Source organism: Oncorhynchus tshawytscha, linkage group LG06, assembly GCF_018296145.1.
Source record: "Oncorhynchus tshawytscha isolate Ot180627B linkage group LG06, Otsh_v2.0, whole genome shotgun sequence".
In the NCBI taxonomy this organism is placed as follows: Eukaryota; Metazoa; Chordata; class Actinopteri; order Salmoniformes; family Salmonidae; genus Oncorhynchus; species Oncorhynchus tshawytscha.
Genome location: NC_056434.1, coordinates 50,548,491 through 50,567,377, shown reverse-complemented (window position 1 = coordinate 50,567,377; position 18,887 = coordinate 50,548,491). Strand labels below are relative to the sequence as shown.

General features: G+C 42.1%; 1 protein-coding gene across 8 annotated transcripts in view; it reads right to left on the bottom strand.

The window, feature by feature from the left end:
• Positions 1–240: 240 nt before the first annotated feature.
• Positions 241–18,887, bottom strand: part of LOC112252674 (anoctamin-1) — a 66,947-nt gene continuing 48,300 nt past the window's right edge. For all 8 annotated transcript variants that reach the window (XM_024424120.2, XM_024424123.2, XM_042323344.1 and 5 more), the window contains 5 exons: positions 13,285–13,437; positions 10,128–10,180; positions 2,976–3,160; positions 2,663–2,768; positions 241–1,781 (listed from right to left, as the gene is read on the bottom strand). In XM_024424120.2, coding sequence (XP_024279888.2) covers positions 1,533–1,781; positions 2,663–2,768; positions 2,976–3,160; positions 10,128–10,180; positions 13,285–13,437 — 746 coding nt within the window. In that variant the 3' untranslated portion in view covers positions 241–1,532. The remainder of the gene's footprint in view (positions 1,782–2,662; positions 2,769–2,975; positions 3,161–10,127; positions 10,181–13,284; positions 13,438–18,887) is intronic.

Sequence of the window (18,887 nt, the reverse complement as noted above, 5' to 3'; positions counted from 1 at the left end):
TGACTTTAGAATGAGATGTTCGATGAGCAGGTGTCCACATACTTTTGGCTGAGTTGTGTATTTGAACGTTGAATGTCGAATTTAAAAAAACTGCTTAAACAAACTAGGTTCAAAGAGATTCTATTGCATTTGATACCGATAATCTATTTTTAAATTGTAAGTTACTGCAAAGGCCACAATCCTTTTTGGAATACATTTCTCTTCCAAGCCTAAGAACATGACAGCACTCAATAGCCATACCACATTGTTGTTTACATTCAATTTAATGCATTATTTATTCAACATCACATCAAAATGATTCACAACATAGTCCGTATCAATACAGTAAAATACGCTGCTATGAAATTACTCTCATTTTGTATGAAGACATTAGTTTGACATATAAAAGGATCAAAGTGTCCTTGTCCTCTGAAGAAAGGCAAGTAAAGAATGAGAAATATTATGTTTCTTAGTATATCCAGTAGACAGAAGTAAGTGTAAACAATATACCATTTTAAGTACAACTGAAAGGTTTCATTATTATTGCTCCACATGTAAAAGAATATCCTGATTGGCTTTGAAGCGTAGAAGTCACATAGTATAATGTATGTCTTGTGGCAGAGAAAGATTTGCCTGAACTGTACATGTTACAACAGGGGTATATTCTTACAACACTGCTAAGTCGTATATATTCTGAACTAAAGTGATTCAAAGTATTTTACTATGTTTAGCAGCATTCTAGTCATCATACATTGCCATTTTACTTGTATACTGTAACGCAATAAAATACTCTACTAACAGCTTTTGCTATATGATAGCATGGGAGCCCACAACCAGGTGATGTATCAACCATGCTCAACTGTGTGCTTGGTAGCTAAAAACATTTGAGATCTTTGAATCAAAGACATACAAAAACCTGTCACCCATTTAAGATGATATCCTTTGCTCTACACACATACATTTCAAGATATCCAAGTTAGTTTTTTTTATAGTTAAAAATACAAATTAAAAAAAATCTAGGTAAAGAAAATAATTGTTCATTAATGTTGTGTAGCAATTGAATACAAAGTTTAGCGTTTATGAGAGTGGTTATTCACACGGTTGCACCATGGATATGGTTGAGTCGTAAGAGTAAAAGGATTATGTATAATCTACATCCTGTTTATAAAGAGGCAAACATCGAAATACCTCGGATGCCAGATATGCTGTAACGTAAAGCACGTAAGGAACATTTTAAACAAACATTTTCTCTCTTCTCTGGCTGCTCTGAATATGGTATGGTCCGCCACATTTAAGATCATCCCTCAAAACCATGACCCCACTGGCTGGCAGTTCGTTAACTGGTTGGCAGTTAGCTAGTTAGTTATTCACTGAATGGTTGGACAGGAAGGCATTGTGCACGGGGACTGTTTCTGTTTCTCGTAGTTCGGCCTCCGACAACGTCTTGAAGGGAACACTTCTCCCTTTCTACGGAATGTCTGGACATGGATAAAGACACAGAGAGTCGTAACCCTTGGCTTATTAGCTAGCAAGGCTACACCTTATAGGAGCTGCTAGAAGTTGTTGGCGTGCGTGTGACTGTGTGTGTGTGGGATGGAGCGCGAGCGGGCTATAGGGGCGTGGTTGTTGCGCCCCTTGCCGTCACAAGGAGTCATGCTGTCTATGAACTGCATCTTGCCCTGCTCCTCCTTCATGAACAGCTCCACCATCAGGATCTTCTCCTTGTGGATCTGAAGGCTGATGTCTTTAGGGATGTCTGGGATCAACCAGTCCACGATGTCACTCATCAGCATCACCACGTTCTACAGGGAGGGAAGAGAGGTAAACTTTTCAAAAATCTTTTGCCTAAAGAATATTCACTTTCTTTTCCCATATAATTGTAAATGTGTTAGCTAACATATTTTCTATTGACGCACTAATGACATCAATATAGAATATCCATATTTGGTCAGTCCACTAAGTCACTCATCAGCATCACCACACTCTACAGGAAGTGGAGAGACAGCATGTCATTGGTCAACCAGCAGGAAACAGGAAGTATAACAGGGTTCCCCAACTGGTAGCCTGTGGGTGTGGTTTTATTTGTCCCCCCATGTTTTTGAGCAAAAACTTGTTCAAAAAGAAAGACTGTAAATAAATAAAAGACTTAAAATCACTTGGAGATGATTTCCTGGTGTTTTTACATTCGGGAAATCTGTTCTCAGGTATTCCCACGCATAATAGAGAAACACATGCAATCATATACAAATGTAAGCAAGATGCGAAATGATGTTTAAGTCTAATATTGTGTCTGTTAGGCCATCTTGCGGTCAATTTACAGTCTACAAATGATTTGTAATTATGTTCCGGCCCCCCAACCATCCACTCAAGAAAATAAAATTGACCTGCGGCTGAGTCTAGTTGATGATCCCTGCTGTATAGTAATCTCACAAAGCAAAATGAGTGTGTCTTTGAATACCTCATATACATACACTGTAGCTGTAAAACTCTGGCACTAAGTGTACACTTCCATCAACTGCATGTTATATTTAGACAGTTCAGATGGAGTAAGATGAAGAGGGGAGACGCAGTGGGAAGGGAGGGTGGAAACAGGGATCGAACTCCAGTCTCCGGTGGGGAGGCATATAGAAGTGCTTGCAGACAAGTGTGTTACCAACTACAAAGAGACTTCTCCGCCACTCACCTGAAAGACTATGACGAAGGCCAGTCGGGCGGCCAGGACCGCCCAGAACTCTTTAGAGACCACATAGGGCGTGTTGGACCATGGAGGCTCCCTGTAGTCCTTATACCTAGAGTCAAGAGGGCGTGATCACAAAGACTAAAGCAGATAGCAAAAGTCCGTGGAACAGACGACACCGCAACGACTATTTATATTTACGCATCACAAAAACTGGTAACACTTTATTTTACGGTACAGAAAATTAAGACATTACATGGTCATTACACTGTAATTACAAAGATATAAGTTGTTGACCCAGTGCTGTGCGTTATCTCACCTACACATCTCCACCTGGTAACCCAGATGATGAGGATCCATAGGTTCTTTACCATCCTGGAAGTCTGAGACGTTAAAATAGGACATGGTGTGGTTGACAAAGCCGTGCATGGAGCCATCTGGGCTGTACATGTACTGGTAGACTAGCCTCGGGATGAAGTCTGACGTGAAGGAGATCACAAACGCCTGGCGAGAGACCGACAGTGATCAATGAGAAAGCACCTGAAGACATGTAAGAATGTAACAAACGTGACCCGTCTCAAGAAACTAGGCGTATGTCACATGTCGCTTCTTCCCATTTGAACGTTTGAATTTTTTAGAAATTCATATATGCTGGCTGTGGCAAGCTACTCACAGTCAAACCACCATGCCTACTCTCTCTCACATTGTGACTGAAGGCTGAATGATGTTCAATGAGCTGCTGGTAGAGCCAATGGTTTCTTCTTCAGGAAACCATTGAACATAACCAAACAATTACCGCAAATGAGCGGACGTATTTGTTTATTCCATGTACGGTACCAGTCAAGAGTTTGGACACACCTACTCAGGTGTATTTCTTTATTTGGACTATTTTCTATGTTGTAGAAAAGTAGTGAAGACATCAAAACTATGAAATAACACATATGGAATCATGTCGTAACCAAAAAAGTGTTAAACAAATCCAAATATGTTTTATATTTGAGATTCTTCAAAGTAGCCACCCTTTGAGCCAATCAGTTGTGTTGTGACAAGGTAGGGATGGTATGCAGAAGATAGCCCTATTTGGTAAAAGACCAAGTCCATATTATGGCAAGAACAGCTCAAATAAGCAAAGAGAAACGACAGTCCATCATTACTTTAGGACATGAAGGTCAGTCAATCCGGAAAACTTCAAGAACTTTGAAAGATTCTTCAAGTGCAGTCGCAAAAACCATCCAGCGCTATGATGAAACTGGCTCTCATGAGGACCGCCACAGGAAAGGAAGACCCAGAGTTACCTCTGCTGCAAAGGATAAGTTCATTAGAGTTAATAAATTGCATCCCAAATAAATTCACATCTCAACATCAACTTTTCAGAGGAGACTGCATGAATCAGGCCTTCACGGTCGAATGATCAATCACACTGCAAAGAAACCACTTCTAAAGGACAACAATAAGAATAAAGTACTTGCTTGGGCCAAGAAACACGAGCTCAGGACAGACAAAGTAGGTGACGAAGAGTAGGTGAATGGATGAATGGATGACCTCCACATGTGTGGTTCTTTGACCAAGAAGGAGAGTGATGGAGTTCTGCATCATGACCTGGCCTCTACAATCACCCGATCCCAAACCAATTGAGATGGTTTGGGATGAGTTGGACCGCAGAGTGAAGGAAAAGCAGCCAACAGGTGCTCAGCATATGTGGGAACAACTTCCAAACTGTTGGAAAAGCATTCTAGGTGTGTCACGTTGGTATAAATGGGGGCGAAGACCAAACAAACACGTAACAAAACACAGGGTAGAAACCAAAACAAAAGAGCGAGGAGTACCTCGAATAAATACACAATCGCACAATGATTATCACACGGGACGAGAACCGCAATCAGGTGTGCCAGGTGTGCGTAATGAAAGTTCTGGAGGGATCCGTGACAAGGTGAAGCCGGTTGAGAGAATGCCAAGAGTGTGCAAAGCTGTCTTCAACGCAAAGGGTGGCTACTTTGGTTACAAAATGATTCCATGTGTGTTTTTTCATAGTTATGATGTCTTCACCATTATTCGGCAAAGTAGAACATAGCAAGAGCAAAGAAAAACCTTTGAATGAGTAGGTGTGTCCAAACGTTTCACTTGTACTGTATATAATATTTGCACGTTATCTGTGGAGTAAAGACTGACACAAATGTTTCAGTTAAAGGCAAATATCGGCAGATAATATCGGCCAACGGCGTCATCGGTTAGGCTCTAGTAATGCTATATTGGTTGAATATAGGGGTCAACTTCAGCAAAAGGAGCGCTGTCTTCAGTGTGCTTTATACCATCTACAAAAATCGAATCACATTTTATTGGTCACATACACATATTTAGCAGATGTTATTGTGGGTGTAGCGAAATGCTTGTGTTCCTAGCACCAACAGTGCAGAATTCACAACAATACACACAAATCTAAAAGTATATGAATGGAATTAAGAAATATATAAATATTAGGAGTCGGCGTGGCATTGACTAAAATTAAGTTGACTAGAATACCATAATACAGTATATACATATGAAATGAGTATAGCAGTATGAAAACACTATTACAGTGACTAGTGTTCCATTATTAAAGTGACCAGTGATTCCATGTCTATGTATATTAGGCAGCAGCCTCTAAGGTGCAGGGTAGAGTAACTAGTGATTGCTATTTAACATTCTGATGGCCTTGAGATAAACTCAGCAAAAAAAGAAAAGTCCCTTTTCAGGACCCTGTCTTTCAAAGATAATTCGTAAAAATCCAAATAACTTCACAGATCTTCACTGTAAAGGGTTTAAACACTGTTTCCCATGCTGTTCAATGAACCATAAACAATTAATGAATATGCGCATGTGGAACGGTCGTTAAGACACTAACATCTTATAGACGGTAGGCAATTAAGGTCACAGTTATGAAAACTTAGGACACTAAAGAGACCTTTCTACTGACTCTGAAAAACACCAAAAGAAAGATGCCCAGGGTCCCGGCTCATCTGTGTGAACGTACATTAGGCATGCTGCAAGGAGGCATGAGGACTGCAGATGTGGCCAGGGCAATAAATTGCAATGTCTGTACTGTGAGACGCCTAAGGCAGAGCTACAGGGAGACAGGATGGACAACACATGTAACAACACATGCACAGGATCGGAACATTGGAACATCACACCTGCGGGACAGGTACAGGATGGCAACAACAACTGCCTGAGTTACACCAGGAACGCACAATCCCTCCATCAGTGCTCAGACTGTTCGCAATAGGCTAAGAGAGGCTGGACTGAGGGCTTGTAGACCTGTTGTAAGGCAGGTCCTAACCAGACATCACCGGCAACAACATCGCCTATGGGCACAAACCCATTGTCGCTGGACTAGACAGGACTGGCAAAAAGTGCTCTTCACTGATGAGTCGCGGATTTGTCTGACAAGGGGTGATGGTTGGATTAACGTTTATCATCGAAGGAATGAGCGTTACAATGAGGCCTGTACTCTGGAGCAGGATCGATTTGGAAGTGGAGGGTCCATAATGGTCTGGGGCGGTGTGTCACAGCATCATCGGACTGAGCTTGTTGTCATTGCAGGCAATCTCAACTCTGTGCGTTACAGGGAAGACATCCTCCTCCCTCATGTGGTACCCCTCCTGCAGGCTCATCCTGACATGACCCTCCAGCATGGCAATGCCACCAGCCATATTGCTCGTTCTGTGCATGATTTCCAGCAAAACAGTGTCATGACGTTGGCCTGGGGGTTGGTTTATGACAGTCATAAATACCTCTTCCCCCCTTTTTCCTCTCTCTACCCTACTAAGGTTACATTTGCAAAACCCCTTGGTTAACATAGAGATTCTGGGAACATCAGAATGTGGGGGGAATTAACTATATTCTGGTAATCCGAACAATTGAACATATGCAGTGGTGCTTAATGAATATGATGTCAGTTCGGTTGTCATCTGAGACATTCTCATCAATGATAAGATGACAAACTCCACAGTGGAAAGTCTATGCATAAACGTTATCAGATTCACATGGAATTGTTGTTCAATTTAAATGTTTGAATTTGAAATTATTTGTGATGGAATTAAATGTGATTTTAGTTTCTAAAATGTGAGATTTGGAGTTTCATAAGATAGGGCTGCTCAATCAGTGTTCCTCCCCTGTGAAGGGACAAAGGCTATAAAACTTTTCAAACACACCCTACTCTTCCTTCCTATATAAGCTCTTGACTACAACATAACTTTCTGTTCCGCGGAAGTGAGAATTACGATCCCATGTCAGAATGGTTCAGATAAAACTACAAGAACGAAGCCAACATCAGCATGAGCTTTGGTTGCAAATGGTAAGGACTTTGAACTCTTATTCACAACAGAAGTGATACCTCCTAGCCGTTGAGGTAGTGACCACAGCTGCAAACGCAGGTTAGGAAGGAACAGACAGAGTATCCCATCTACCACACAACGGCGTTCTACCACACAACGACGTTACTACAACTTATTCAAGTGACCACCAGAGACATTCTTCAAAGGACAAAGGACTCGGTTTGGCAACACGGCCTTCCATCTACCACCAACCTACTGAAGCGCAGCTCAGAGTAAATATTTATTGCATTTTCCTTTTCCAAATGGGCGGTAATTTAGAATGCATAAGATCCTGTATTTACGATGGCACAGCTTCTCCCCTTTGTTCCCGAGTCTCCCGCTCTTTCACTCAAACCCCGCCCCTTTTCCTATGTGTAACAAGCTGCCATATCTGTTCCGCCCGCAAGGGATGTTTCCTATGAAGAAAATAATTATCCCGGTATAATTAATTCTTTGTATATGTTATTCTGTGTGATTAGTTAGGTATTTAGTAAATAAATAATTAAACCCAATTTTGTATTGCTGATTCAACTTGTTAGCCAGGATTCTTGCAGATAACCAAGAATTTACAACTTTCAGAATATGAGACTGAAGTAAGATGACGATTAATGTTGACTGCTATTGATGTAAAATATTGCTAAATCTTTAAGAGTTTATTCGGAAGATAACAGCTCTATAAATATTATTTTGTGGTGCCCAACTCTCTAGTTAATTACATTTACCTGATTAGCTCAATCAGGTGATATTAATTACGGAGAAAGTATTTTATAGAATAGCATGTCATAGCAATTAATCCGGCATAGCCAAAGACACAACAACAGGAATGTCAGTGTTCTGCCATGGCCAGCGAAGACCCCGATCTCAATCCCATTGAGCACATCTGGGACCTGTTGGATCGGAGGGTGAGGGCTAGGGCCATTCCCCCGAGAAATGTCCGGGAATTTTCAGGTGCCTCGGTGGAAGAGTGGGGTAACAGCTCACAGCAAGAACTGGAAAATCTGGTGCAGTCCATGAGGAGGAGATGCACTGCAGTACATAATGCAGCTGGTGGCCACACCAGATACTGACTATTACTTTTGATTTTGACCCCCCCCTTTGTTCAGGGACACATTCTTCCATTTATGTTAGTCATGTCTGTGGAACTTGTTCAGTTTATGTCTTAGTTGTTGAATCTTGTTAAGTTCTTACAAATATTTACACATGTTAAGTTTGCTGAAAATAAACAAAGTTGACAGTGAGAGGAAGTTTATTTTTTTGCTGAGTTTAGACATTTTTCAGTCTCTCGGTCCCAGTTTTGTTGCACCTGTACTGACCTCGCCTTCTGGATGATAGCGGGGTGAACAGGCCCTGGCTCGGGTGATTGATGATATTGATTATCTTTTTGGTCTCCTGTGACATCGGGTGCTGTAGGTGTCCTGGATGGCAGGCAGTGTGCCCCGGTGATACGTTGGGCAGACTGCACCATCCTCTGGAGAGCCCTGCTGTTGCGGGTGGTGCAGTTGCCGTACCAGGCGGTGGGTGATACAGCCCGACAGGATGCTCTCAATCATGCATCTGTAGAAGTTTGTGAGTGTCTTAAGGGCCAAATGGAATTTCTTCAGGCTCCTGAGGTTGACGACGCACTGTCGCGCCTTCTTCACCACACTGTCTGTGTGGGTGGAGCATTTCAGATAGTCAGTGATGTGTATGCCGAGAAACTTGAAGCTTTCCACCTTCATTGCGGTCCCGTCAATGTGGACAAGGGCGTGCTCCTTCTGCTTTTTCCTGAAGTCCATAATCGACTCCGCCAGGGCCCTTGCCTCCTCTCAGTAGGCTGTCTCGTCATTGTTAGTAATCAAGACTACTACTGTTGTGTCATCTGCAAACTTTATGATTGAGTTGGAGGCACCAGAAGCGGGAGCCTTTATTCATGTCTGTGGAATGTACTGAGAACCCAGCTGGCTGACTGGACAGGGACAGTATATCCAGAGAGAGCCATAATTCTGTGAAACAGAGTATGTTACAGTCCTTGATGTTTCTCTGGAAAAATATCCTCACCCTGAGCTCATGTACTTTATTCTCCAGATAGTGAACATTAACAAGTAAAATACTCGGAAGTGGTGGATGGTTTACCCGCCTCCCGAGTCGGACTAGAAGTTCACTCCGAATACCTATTCTCCGCCGGCAGCATCTTGGAGCAGCCTCTGGGATAAGTTCAGTTGCCCTGGGGGGGTGCAAACAAAGGATCCAATTTGGGAAAGTTGCATTCCTGGTCGTAGTGCTGGTGAGTTACCACCGCTCTGATATCCAAAAGTTATTTCCGGCTGTATGTAATAACACAAGTTCTGGGCTAATACTGTAAAAAATAACACACAAAAAAACAAATACTGCAAAGTTGCTTAGGCGCTAGAAGCAGAGCTGCCATATCTGTCAGTGCCATCTTGCTGTTTCATCTGCAACTCTCTGCCTGTCAGCACATAGGGTGACTGACTGTTAACAGAAATGTTAGCCCTAACCCTAACCTGTGAAGCTGGCCAGTACCCACGCGATATTTGGTTCTGGGTTCCGCGATTTGTCAGCACATAAACCTACAGTGAATCCAAGGCCTTAAAGTAAAAACACATTGACATCCTGTACTGTTGAAAACCTTATCAATAAGAGAATGGAGGTGATGAAATCCCTCCCTTCCATCTTGATTGAATGTCATAAATAACCCAGATCTGGATCTCAACTCACCATTGCCATGACAATTGTGATCCCTTTGGAAGTGAAGTGTGAGCCCGGTGTCGGATTTATAACCAAGCTAGCTCTCTTTCTGACCAAGTATGGTCTTCTCTGCACAGAGGGGCAGGCATTTAAAAGCCGTATTATGAGCTTTTACAAGTAACCCCCCAAACGTGGGGGTAAATTCCCAGTAAATGTTGTGTGGACCAGGGCTGAGCTTCAATGAAATATGTTCTAGTTTTAAGTGCAGACTTGTTATTGTTGAGGGGGTTGTGGAATGGATAAGATGGAATAAAAAACAGTACCTTTGGCAGAACATTCAAAACAATCAAAACAGTATATGTTAGTCAGATTTCTTTTACATTTTTATCATTTGGTCACTGTTATGTTTTGCTGGGATTACAGGAACGACTTACGTTTATGATGACGGCCACTTTAGCCACACCTCGGAGAAGGTTGTACCATATACCTAGAATCAGAGAAGCAGAATCACATGAGAGTTAGAACTCTCGATGGTAATTGATATTACAATCTTATATATATTTGATTATATTCGATTATAATCACACAGAGTTCCATTCATTGGGTTCCATTCCTCAACAATCATTCTCTTTGGGCACATCTTAAATATGAATAGCCCCATTTTGGATGGATTTTCGTTATAATTTAATTGTTTTATCAAGGAATATCAAGGTAATTTGCTTATAAAATGGCTTCACGGCAGTTCTGTCTAAAACCCCAGCTTCCCTACTTCAAAACACTTGGCCTTGAATGACTATGGGGTATTGGGTTACATATCCACAGACATTAGAGGCTCGGGAGTCCCGCCTTAATGGTCATTTGCTGATTGGACGGTCTGTCAATTTGTGACGAAATGGTACGTTACAGGTACAGCGATAGGAAACAGTCGCATCTACTGCAGCAATAGGAAACAGTCGCATCGTTCTATGACAAACACACATCAATTTATATTGAATAAAACAAATAAAAAACGAACACAATAGGAAGATACAAAACCACTTTGTCTTCATCACAAAAGGACAAATCAACTCATTCACAGGGCTAGAGACAGCAATGATTCCGAGCAGTGCACCACAAAATAAGTCAGATTTTCCCTTACCGCTAACTAAATACAAAATTATTACAGTTTTAAGGCAGTTGAAATCTTATATCGTGTCAACTTCATAGTTGATCGTGAGTATATGTATATTATATGTAGATGAAATGTTTCAAGCCCTTTTCCCCCATGTTTCATGAGTAGGTTGATCATAGCATACGAAATTCGCCTACCGCCCTGACAGATCCACGTACGATGCAATCGCCATTGGCACTGCACACTGCTCTCACCTACCTGGGCAAAAGGAACGCATATGTGAGGATGCTGTTCATCATCTACAGCTCGGCCTTCAATACCATAGTGGCCTCTAAGCTCACCACAAACGGCAACTGGGTCCAGGACTTCCTGATGGGCTACCCCCTGGGTGGTGAAGGTAGCCAATATTACCTCCTCGATACTGATTATGAACATGATGGCCCAACAACAGTGCGTCCTCAGTTCCATCCTGTACACCCTGTATACCCACAACTGTGTGTCCTCGCACAATTTGTTGATGACACAATAGTAGTAGGCCCAAATACCAACAATAACGAGACGGCCTACAGGGAGGAGGTAGGCACTCTGACGGCGTGGTGCCAGGCAAACAACCTCTCCCTCAACGTCAGGAAGACAAAAGGAGCTGATTGTGGACTTCAGGAGGAACCAGGCTGGGCACACCCCCATCCACATCAATGGAGTCGCCGTGGAGATGGTCTGAAATGGTCAAACCACATGGACACAGTGGTGAAAAAGGCATGACAGCGACTTTTCAACCTCAGGAAGATGAAAAAAATGTGGCCTGCCCTGAGGGCCCCTCGGAGACAGGCCAATTTTTTTTCAGCTTCCTGAGGTTGAAAAGTCGCTGTTGTGCCTTCTTCACCACGGTGTCCATGTGGTTTGACCATTTCAGACTGTCTCCACGGCGACTCCATTGATGTGGATGGGGGTGTGCTCACCACGGTGTCCATGTGGTTTGACCATTTCAGCTCATCGGAGATGAGTATGCCGAGAACCTTTAAATTTTTGACTGTCTCCACGGCGAGAGCAGAGCACCAGAGCACCATCGAGAGCATACTGTCGGGCTGAATCACAGTCTGGTACGGCAACTCCACTGCCGCGGACCCCAAGGAGATACAGAGGGTTGTACGCTCAGCAAAACGTACCTTTCGGAGCACACTGCCTGCCCTCCAGGACACCTACAACACCAGGTGTATCAGGAAGCCCAAGAAGACCATCAGGGACCCCAGCCACCTGAGCCATGGCCTGTTCTCCCCATTTCCATCACTCACATGCGGGCAGTAGAGTAGCATCATGGCAAAAACTGTAAGACTGGCTAATAGCTTCTACCTCCAGACCATCAGGCTGCTGAATAGCCACCACTAGTCAGCTACAGTACCTACTCACCCCCCGGACATTTACCCTGCACCCACCCCAATGGACATTTATCCTTGCCACAGTTGTTAATATGTATATATTATAACTTGTATTTTTATGATGATCTATTTCTATTATATTTGTATTGTTTTATTTAACATTGTCCTGCATTGTTGGCGCTAGGAGCGCAATCATTTCACTGTACCCTGTAATTACATCTGTAACCCTGTATATCAAATAAAAACAATTGTCAAATTAAATCAGCCGTGTACTATTTTTCATACTATTTACTATAGCGGTGCATACCAGTGCAAAAAAAGGCATACAAATCATTGATAAATAATAAATACAATTTAAAAAAGCAAAGAATCTGAGCTTTCTAACCGCTTAAAAGCACAAGGCTATGTTTTATATGGTCATCCGCTTAACATTGACACTCCAGAGCGTCAAGTTTGTGACGATGTGCTATACGTCCGTCATTCATTAATTCCTATGATAATTGATCTCCTGAAGAAGCTATCCATTTCCTTTCTTTCTGTGCGCCCAAATGTTTGGATATACTGGTCAAGTTATCAGGTTCTTAGCTAGCTAGCTAGTTAATGAGGTACCATACATGACGGAAAAAGGTGTAAAAAAAATGTTTAACATTCCCGCAAATAGTTTTAGAACAGCCCCCAACATGGTTTAAAATGACATTTGGGCTAGAAAGAAGAAGCTTGGGCTGTTTGGGCTAGAAAGAAGAAGTTTTCGCTGTAGTAATGCTGCAAGCATGACACTAACGAAACTGCGCTTGTGAAACAGCAGTACTGCGAAGCCTTATAATTCCAACCATTATTATTCAACAATTATAATCCCAAATTCAAACTACAGGTCGCAGAGCAAGATATCGCACACCAAATTGGTCGCACTTTTAAAGCCCTGGGTCACATGGTAAGGAAAAACTCAAGGGACCGAAGAATCCCAAAGACAACAAGTGTTTTTTTCCCCTTCTTTGTAAATCACTTGTATTGGAGTGACTTCAATATTATGTTTAAGGAATCAATATAGGAGTGTAATAAAAAAAACGAACCTGTGTGCAGACAGAGTTTGAACAGTAAACCCACCAATGTCTTTTGCCCTCGCAGCGACCGGCCTCCTGAGCTCAGCCACAAACTTCTTGGCATCCAGGCGTATCTCGATGATGTTGTTGAGCAGGGCGAACAGTGGGGCCAGCGGAAACGACGCCACGAACAAGGTCACAAACCCAAACTGGATTACTGCAAGGACACAGATATACATCGCCTTCATAAAGTATTCACACTCCTTGACTATCTCCACATTCTGTTGTGTTACAGCCTGAATTTAATATGGATTCAATTGAGATTTTGTGTCACTGGCCGACACACAATAACCTATAATGTTAAAGTCAAATTATGTTTTTAGACATTTTTACAAATAAATCAAAAATGAAAAGCTGAAATGTCTTGAGTCATTAAGTATTCAATCACTTTGTTATGGAAAGCCCAAACAAGTTGAGGAGTAAATATGTTCTTAATAAATCACATAATAAGTTACATAGACTCACTCCATGTGCAATAGTAGTGTTTTAACATAATTTCTGAATGCCTACCTCATATCTCTGTACACCACACACACAATTATCTGTAAGGCCCCCAGCCGAGCAGTGAACTTCAAACACAGATTCAACCACAAAGACCAGGGAGATTTTCCCAATGGCTCGCAAAGAATGGCACCCATTGGTAGATGGGTAAAGAAAAAGCAGACATTGTATATCCCTTTGAGCATGGTGAAGTTACTAACTATACTTTGGATGGTGTATCAATACACCCAGTCACAACAAAGATGTTACAAAGATGAAACTCTGTTGCCGCAGAGGAAGGAAACTGCTCAGCAATTTCACCATGAGGCCAATGGTGACTTTAAAACAGTTACTGAGTTTAATGGCTGTGATAGGCGAAAACTGAGGATGGATCAACAGCATTTTAGTTACTCCACAATACTAACCTAATTGACAGCATCAAAAGAAGGAAACCTGCATAGAATACAAATCTTCCAAAACATGCATCCTGTTTCCAACAAGGCAATAAAGTAAAACTGCAAAAAATGTGGGAAAGAAATACACTTTATGACCTGAATATAAAGCCTTATGTTTGGAGCAAATCCAAAACAACACATCACTGACAACCACTCTTCATATTTTGAAGTATGATGGCGGCTGAATCATGTTATGAGTATGCTTGTCATCAGCAAGGATTAGGGAGTTTTTATTTAATTTAAATAAATGGAATAGAGCTAAGAAAAGGCTAAATCCTAAAGGAAACCCTGGTTCAGTCTGCTTTCCAAAAGAGACTTAGAGACAAATTCACCTTTTATCAGGACAATAACCTAAAGCACAACACACTGTAGTTGCTTACAGTACCCCGATGACATTGAATGTTCTTGAGTGGCCTACTTATAATTTTGACTTAAATTGGCATGATCAACAACCAATTTGACAGAGCTTGAAGAATTTGTAAAATAAAAATGTGAAAATATTGTAGAATCCAGATGCAAAGCTCTTGGAATCCCAGAACTCTCACAGCTGTAATCGCTGCCAAAGGTTTTCAATAACATTTTCTAACATTTCTAAAAACATGTTTTTTTTTACTTTGTCATTATGGGGTATTGTGTGTAGAGGTGTGTATGGTGGAGAATTTTGTTTTTTTTTAATACATGTTGAATTCAGGCTGTAACACAAGACATGTGGAATAAGTCAAGGTGTGTGAACACTTTCTGAAGGCACTGTAGAGAGACATCCTATGAATACAGGTTCTGATCACTCGACAAGACTAAACAAATCAATCAAAAGAGATTCTCTGAACCTCACATCACACTGCAGTTAGTACTGAAACATGCTCATGTTAAAGGTTTCTTCCCTCATCACATGTAGGATAACAAGAAACACTTGAATGACCCTTGTAAATGTATAAATAAACTAAATAAGAACATTTGTTACGTAGTAACAACTTTGACCTTTAGGTAATTCAAAGCAACATCATCCTCCTAAGTGGTTAACTTATTGAAGCAGCTGAAGATAATTATGGGAGTGGACCAGACCAGAGAGAACAGAACAGGGAGACTCTTCATGGGTCTTGCAGAGAGAGGAGACATAGGGAGGGGGCAGGCAGGGAGAGGATATAGTGAGGGAAGGGGCATGGACATTCGAGGGGGAGGAGAAGGTAAGGGGCAGGGAGAGGCAGGGACAAGTCAGGGATGAGGGAGGGGCAGTTACCATGGAGAAGAGACAGTGAGGGGATGGAAAAGGGATGGGGGCAAGAGGGAGCACGCAGGGACCTGTGAGGGGGTAGACAGGGACGCAGGCCAGAGGAAAGCTGATCGGACCAGAGACCCAGGCTGTAATCTCTACTGACATGGAGCCAACGCATGACCAAGCCCAGAATGCCACTCTCTCATAACCCCAGTACTACCCCTGTACCCCTAGTACTCTGTAATGTCACACCACAACCTCAGTAGTACCCCTAGTACTCTTTGATCCACACAGCAAGGGTACATTGAAAAATCCTTCAGACAGGTTTTGCATTCAATCATGCAGGGTCTTTTGCTAATTGTAGTGTTTTCACTGTTAAATGTTCTCTCTCTCTCTCTCTCTCTCTCTCTCTCTTTAGCCACACACACACACACACAGTTCTCAGTTGAGTTTGAGAAGCAGGTGCTCTTCAAAAGCCATGCTAGGGGAAATCGAACACCACAAGGTGCAGCATTTTGTGAAATTTTGACAACTCTTATAATAAATGTGTGGAACTTGGGTGTGCCTGGTGAAGGTTTGGACTAATAGACCGATGCCTGCAGGTTAGGAACATTGGATAAGAACATTCCTCTTACAATCCCTTAATACCCATAATGTGGGAGCGTGAAATATATGCGATGCCATGAAAATGAAGTTAAGTCTTGAACTCTCTGAGAATAGACCTACTCACCGGGCAGTAACTGAGAGTCACTGCATCTTCTGAGAGTGACGTAAGTTAAAAAGCCCTGGAACTGGGGTCTCCTGTTGTTTAAGACATTCTCAAGAGTACAGAGAGCAGACAGAGAACAAACAATGTATGTCTTAAGAGCTGTCTCAACCGTCCTCTTAGATTGCAAATATATACGATAATCTGAGAGATACAGATGTAGGATCTTCATTTGAACCTGTTTGCTACAGCAGGAAAATAATCCCGCAGCAACAGGAAATGTTCATTATTATGTAGATTATAATTCATGGGCATTTCGGTAAGGGTTGAAACATTTTTCTGTGAAGGGAAAATCAAGTCTGAAATTTCTAAATGGAAATTACAAACTTCAGAAGCCTTTTTAAACCTCAAATACACAACACATTTTACATTTCCTGCACCACAGAAAAGTTCTCCTGCTACAGGATTATCAAAATAAGATCCTACATCTGTAGATCTTGAAAGAGAGAGAGAGAGATGGAGTATCGATACAGTTGAGAGAGAGAGCGAGAGATAGATAGAAAGATGGAGCAATCGAGACACTTGAGAAAGAGAGAGAAGAAGACAGGCAAAGCAAGATGAGGGCCACAGGACAAGGGCCATGTTGACTAAACTACGGGACAGAAGAGGTGTGTGCCAACAGGAGGATCTGCATAAAACACTGCTGTCTGTCGTTGAGGAGAAGGCCCAGGGTGTAGGTTTGGTACAGAGTAAGGAAGTAATTCATTCAATTAGTTATGTGCTTGGCTTAGGAGCAATTCAATTTTAAAACGGTAATGAGTTTCCAGGATGAATAAAAACAATATTCGTCTAACTCCCACACGAAAAGGAAGTATGTTTCTTTTAAATACTGTATCTTGCTGCTCCAGATATTCTTGTTTCACTCAATGAACATGAGCATCAAGTGCATTCGGAAAGTTTTGAAAACACTTGACTTTTTCCACATTTTGTTACATTATAGCCTTATTCTACATTTTTTTTGGACAAAATTATCCTCCACAATCCTTCACACAATACCCCACAATGACAGGTTTTTAGACAATGACAGCAAACCAGGTTTTTAGACATTTTTGCAAATGTATTAAAAATCAAAACCAGAAATACCTTATTCACATAAGTATTCAGACCCTTTGCTATGAGACTCGAAATTGAGCTCAGGTGCATCCTGTCTCCATTGATCATCCTTGAGATGTTTCTACAACTTGATTGGAGTCCACCTGTGGTAAATTCAATTGATTGGACATGACTTGGAAAGGTACACAACTGTCTCAATAAGGTCCCACAGTTGACAGTGCATGTCAGAGCAAAAACCAAGCCATGAGGCAGAAGGAATTGTTCGTAGAGCTGAGAGATTGTGTGGAGGGAACAGATCTGGGGAAAGAAACGACAAAAATGTCTGCAGCATTGAAGGTCCCCAAGAACACAGTGGCCGTCCCTCATTCATGAAAGGAAGAACTTTGGAACCACCAAGATTCTTCCTAGAGCTGGCTGACTAGCCAAATTGAGCAATCTGGGCATAAAGGTCCTTGGTCGGCCTCCTGGGTGGCGCAGTAGTCTAGGGCGCTGCATCGCAGTGCTAGCTGTGCCACCAGAGACTCTGGCTTCGAGCCCAGGCTCTGTCGCAGCCGGCCCATGGGGCGACGCACAATTGGCCTAGGATTAGGGAGGGTTTGGCCGGTAGGGATATCCTTGTCTCATCGGGCACTAGCGACTCCTGTGGCGGGCCGGGCGCAGTGCACACTAACCAGGTCGCCAGGTGCACAGTGACACATTGGTGCGTCAGGGAGGTGACCAAGAACCCGATGGTCACTCTGACAGAGCTCTAGAGCTCCTCTGTGGATATGGGACAACGACCCAAGTCTCTGAATGTCCTTGAGGGGCCCAGCCAGAGCCCGGACTTGAACCTGATTGAACATCTCTGGAGGGACCTGAAAATAGCTGCGCAGCAAAGCTCCCCATCTAACCTGCCAAAGCTTGAGAGGATCTGAAGAGAAGAATGGGAGAAATTCACCAAATATAGGTGTGCCAAGCTTGTAGTGTCATACCCAAGAAGACTCACTGCCAAATATGCTTCAACAAAGTACTGAGCAAAGGGTCTGAATGCTTTTTAAAAAATGATAAATTAGCAAACATTTCTAACAACTGTTTTTGCTTTGTTATTATGGGGTATTATAATAGGGTCAAGGTATTGTGTGTAGATTGATGAGGGGAAAAAACAATTTAATCCATTTTAGAGCAAGGCCGTGACCTAACAACATTTTGAAAAAGTCAAGGGGTCTGAATACTTTCCGAAGGCACTGTACAAGTGACTCTACACACACGCACACCCACTCACATACAACCATCATATACGCTGCTGCTACTCTCTTTATCATATATCCTGATGCCTAGTCATCTTACCCAATATACACATTGACCTCTATCACTCCAGTATGCCTCCAGCATCTCTGTACTGCAAATATGGTACTGGAACTTACTAACCCTGTATATAGTATGCTTACTTACTTTCTTGTGTGTTTTTGTTTTACTTTATGTAATTTTTTGTATTACATTGTTATAGATTTCTGCATTTTTAGGTTTAGTACTTAAAAGAAAGACATTTCACTGCACATTAAAAACTTGAATCTTGAACATTGCTTTTTTTGAGTACTTTAAATTACTCTAAAATGTCCATACTTACAGTGCAGGAAAAATGATGTCTTAAATAATCGATA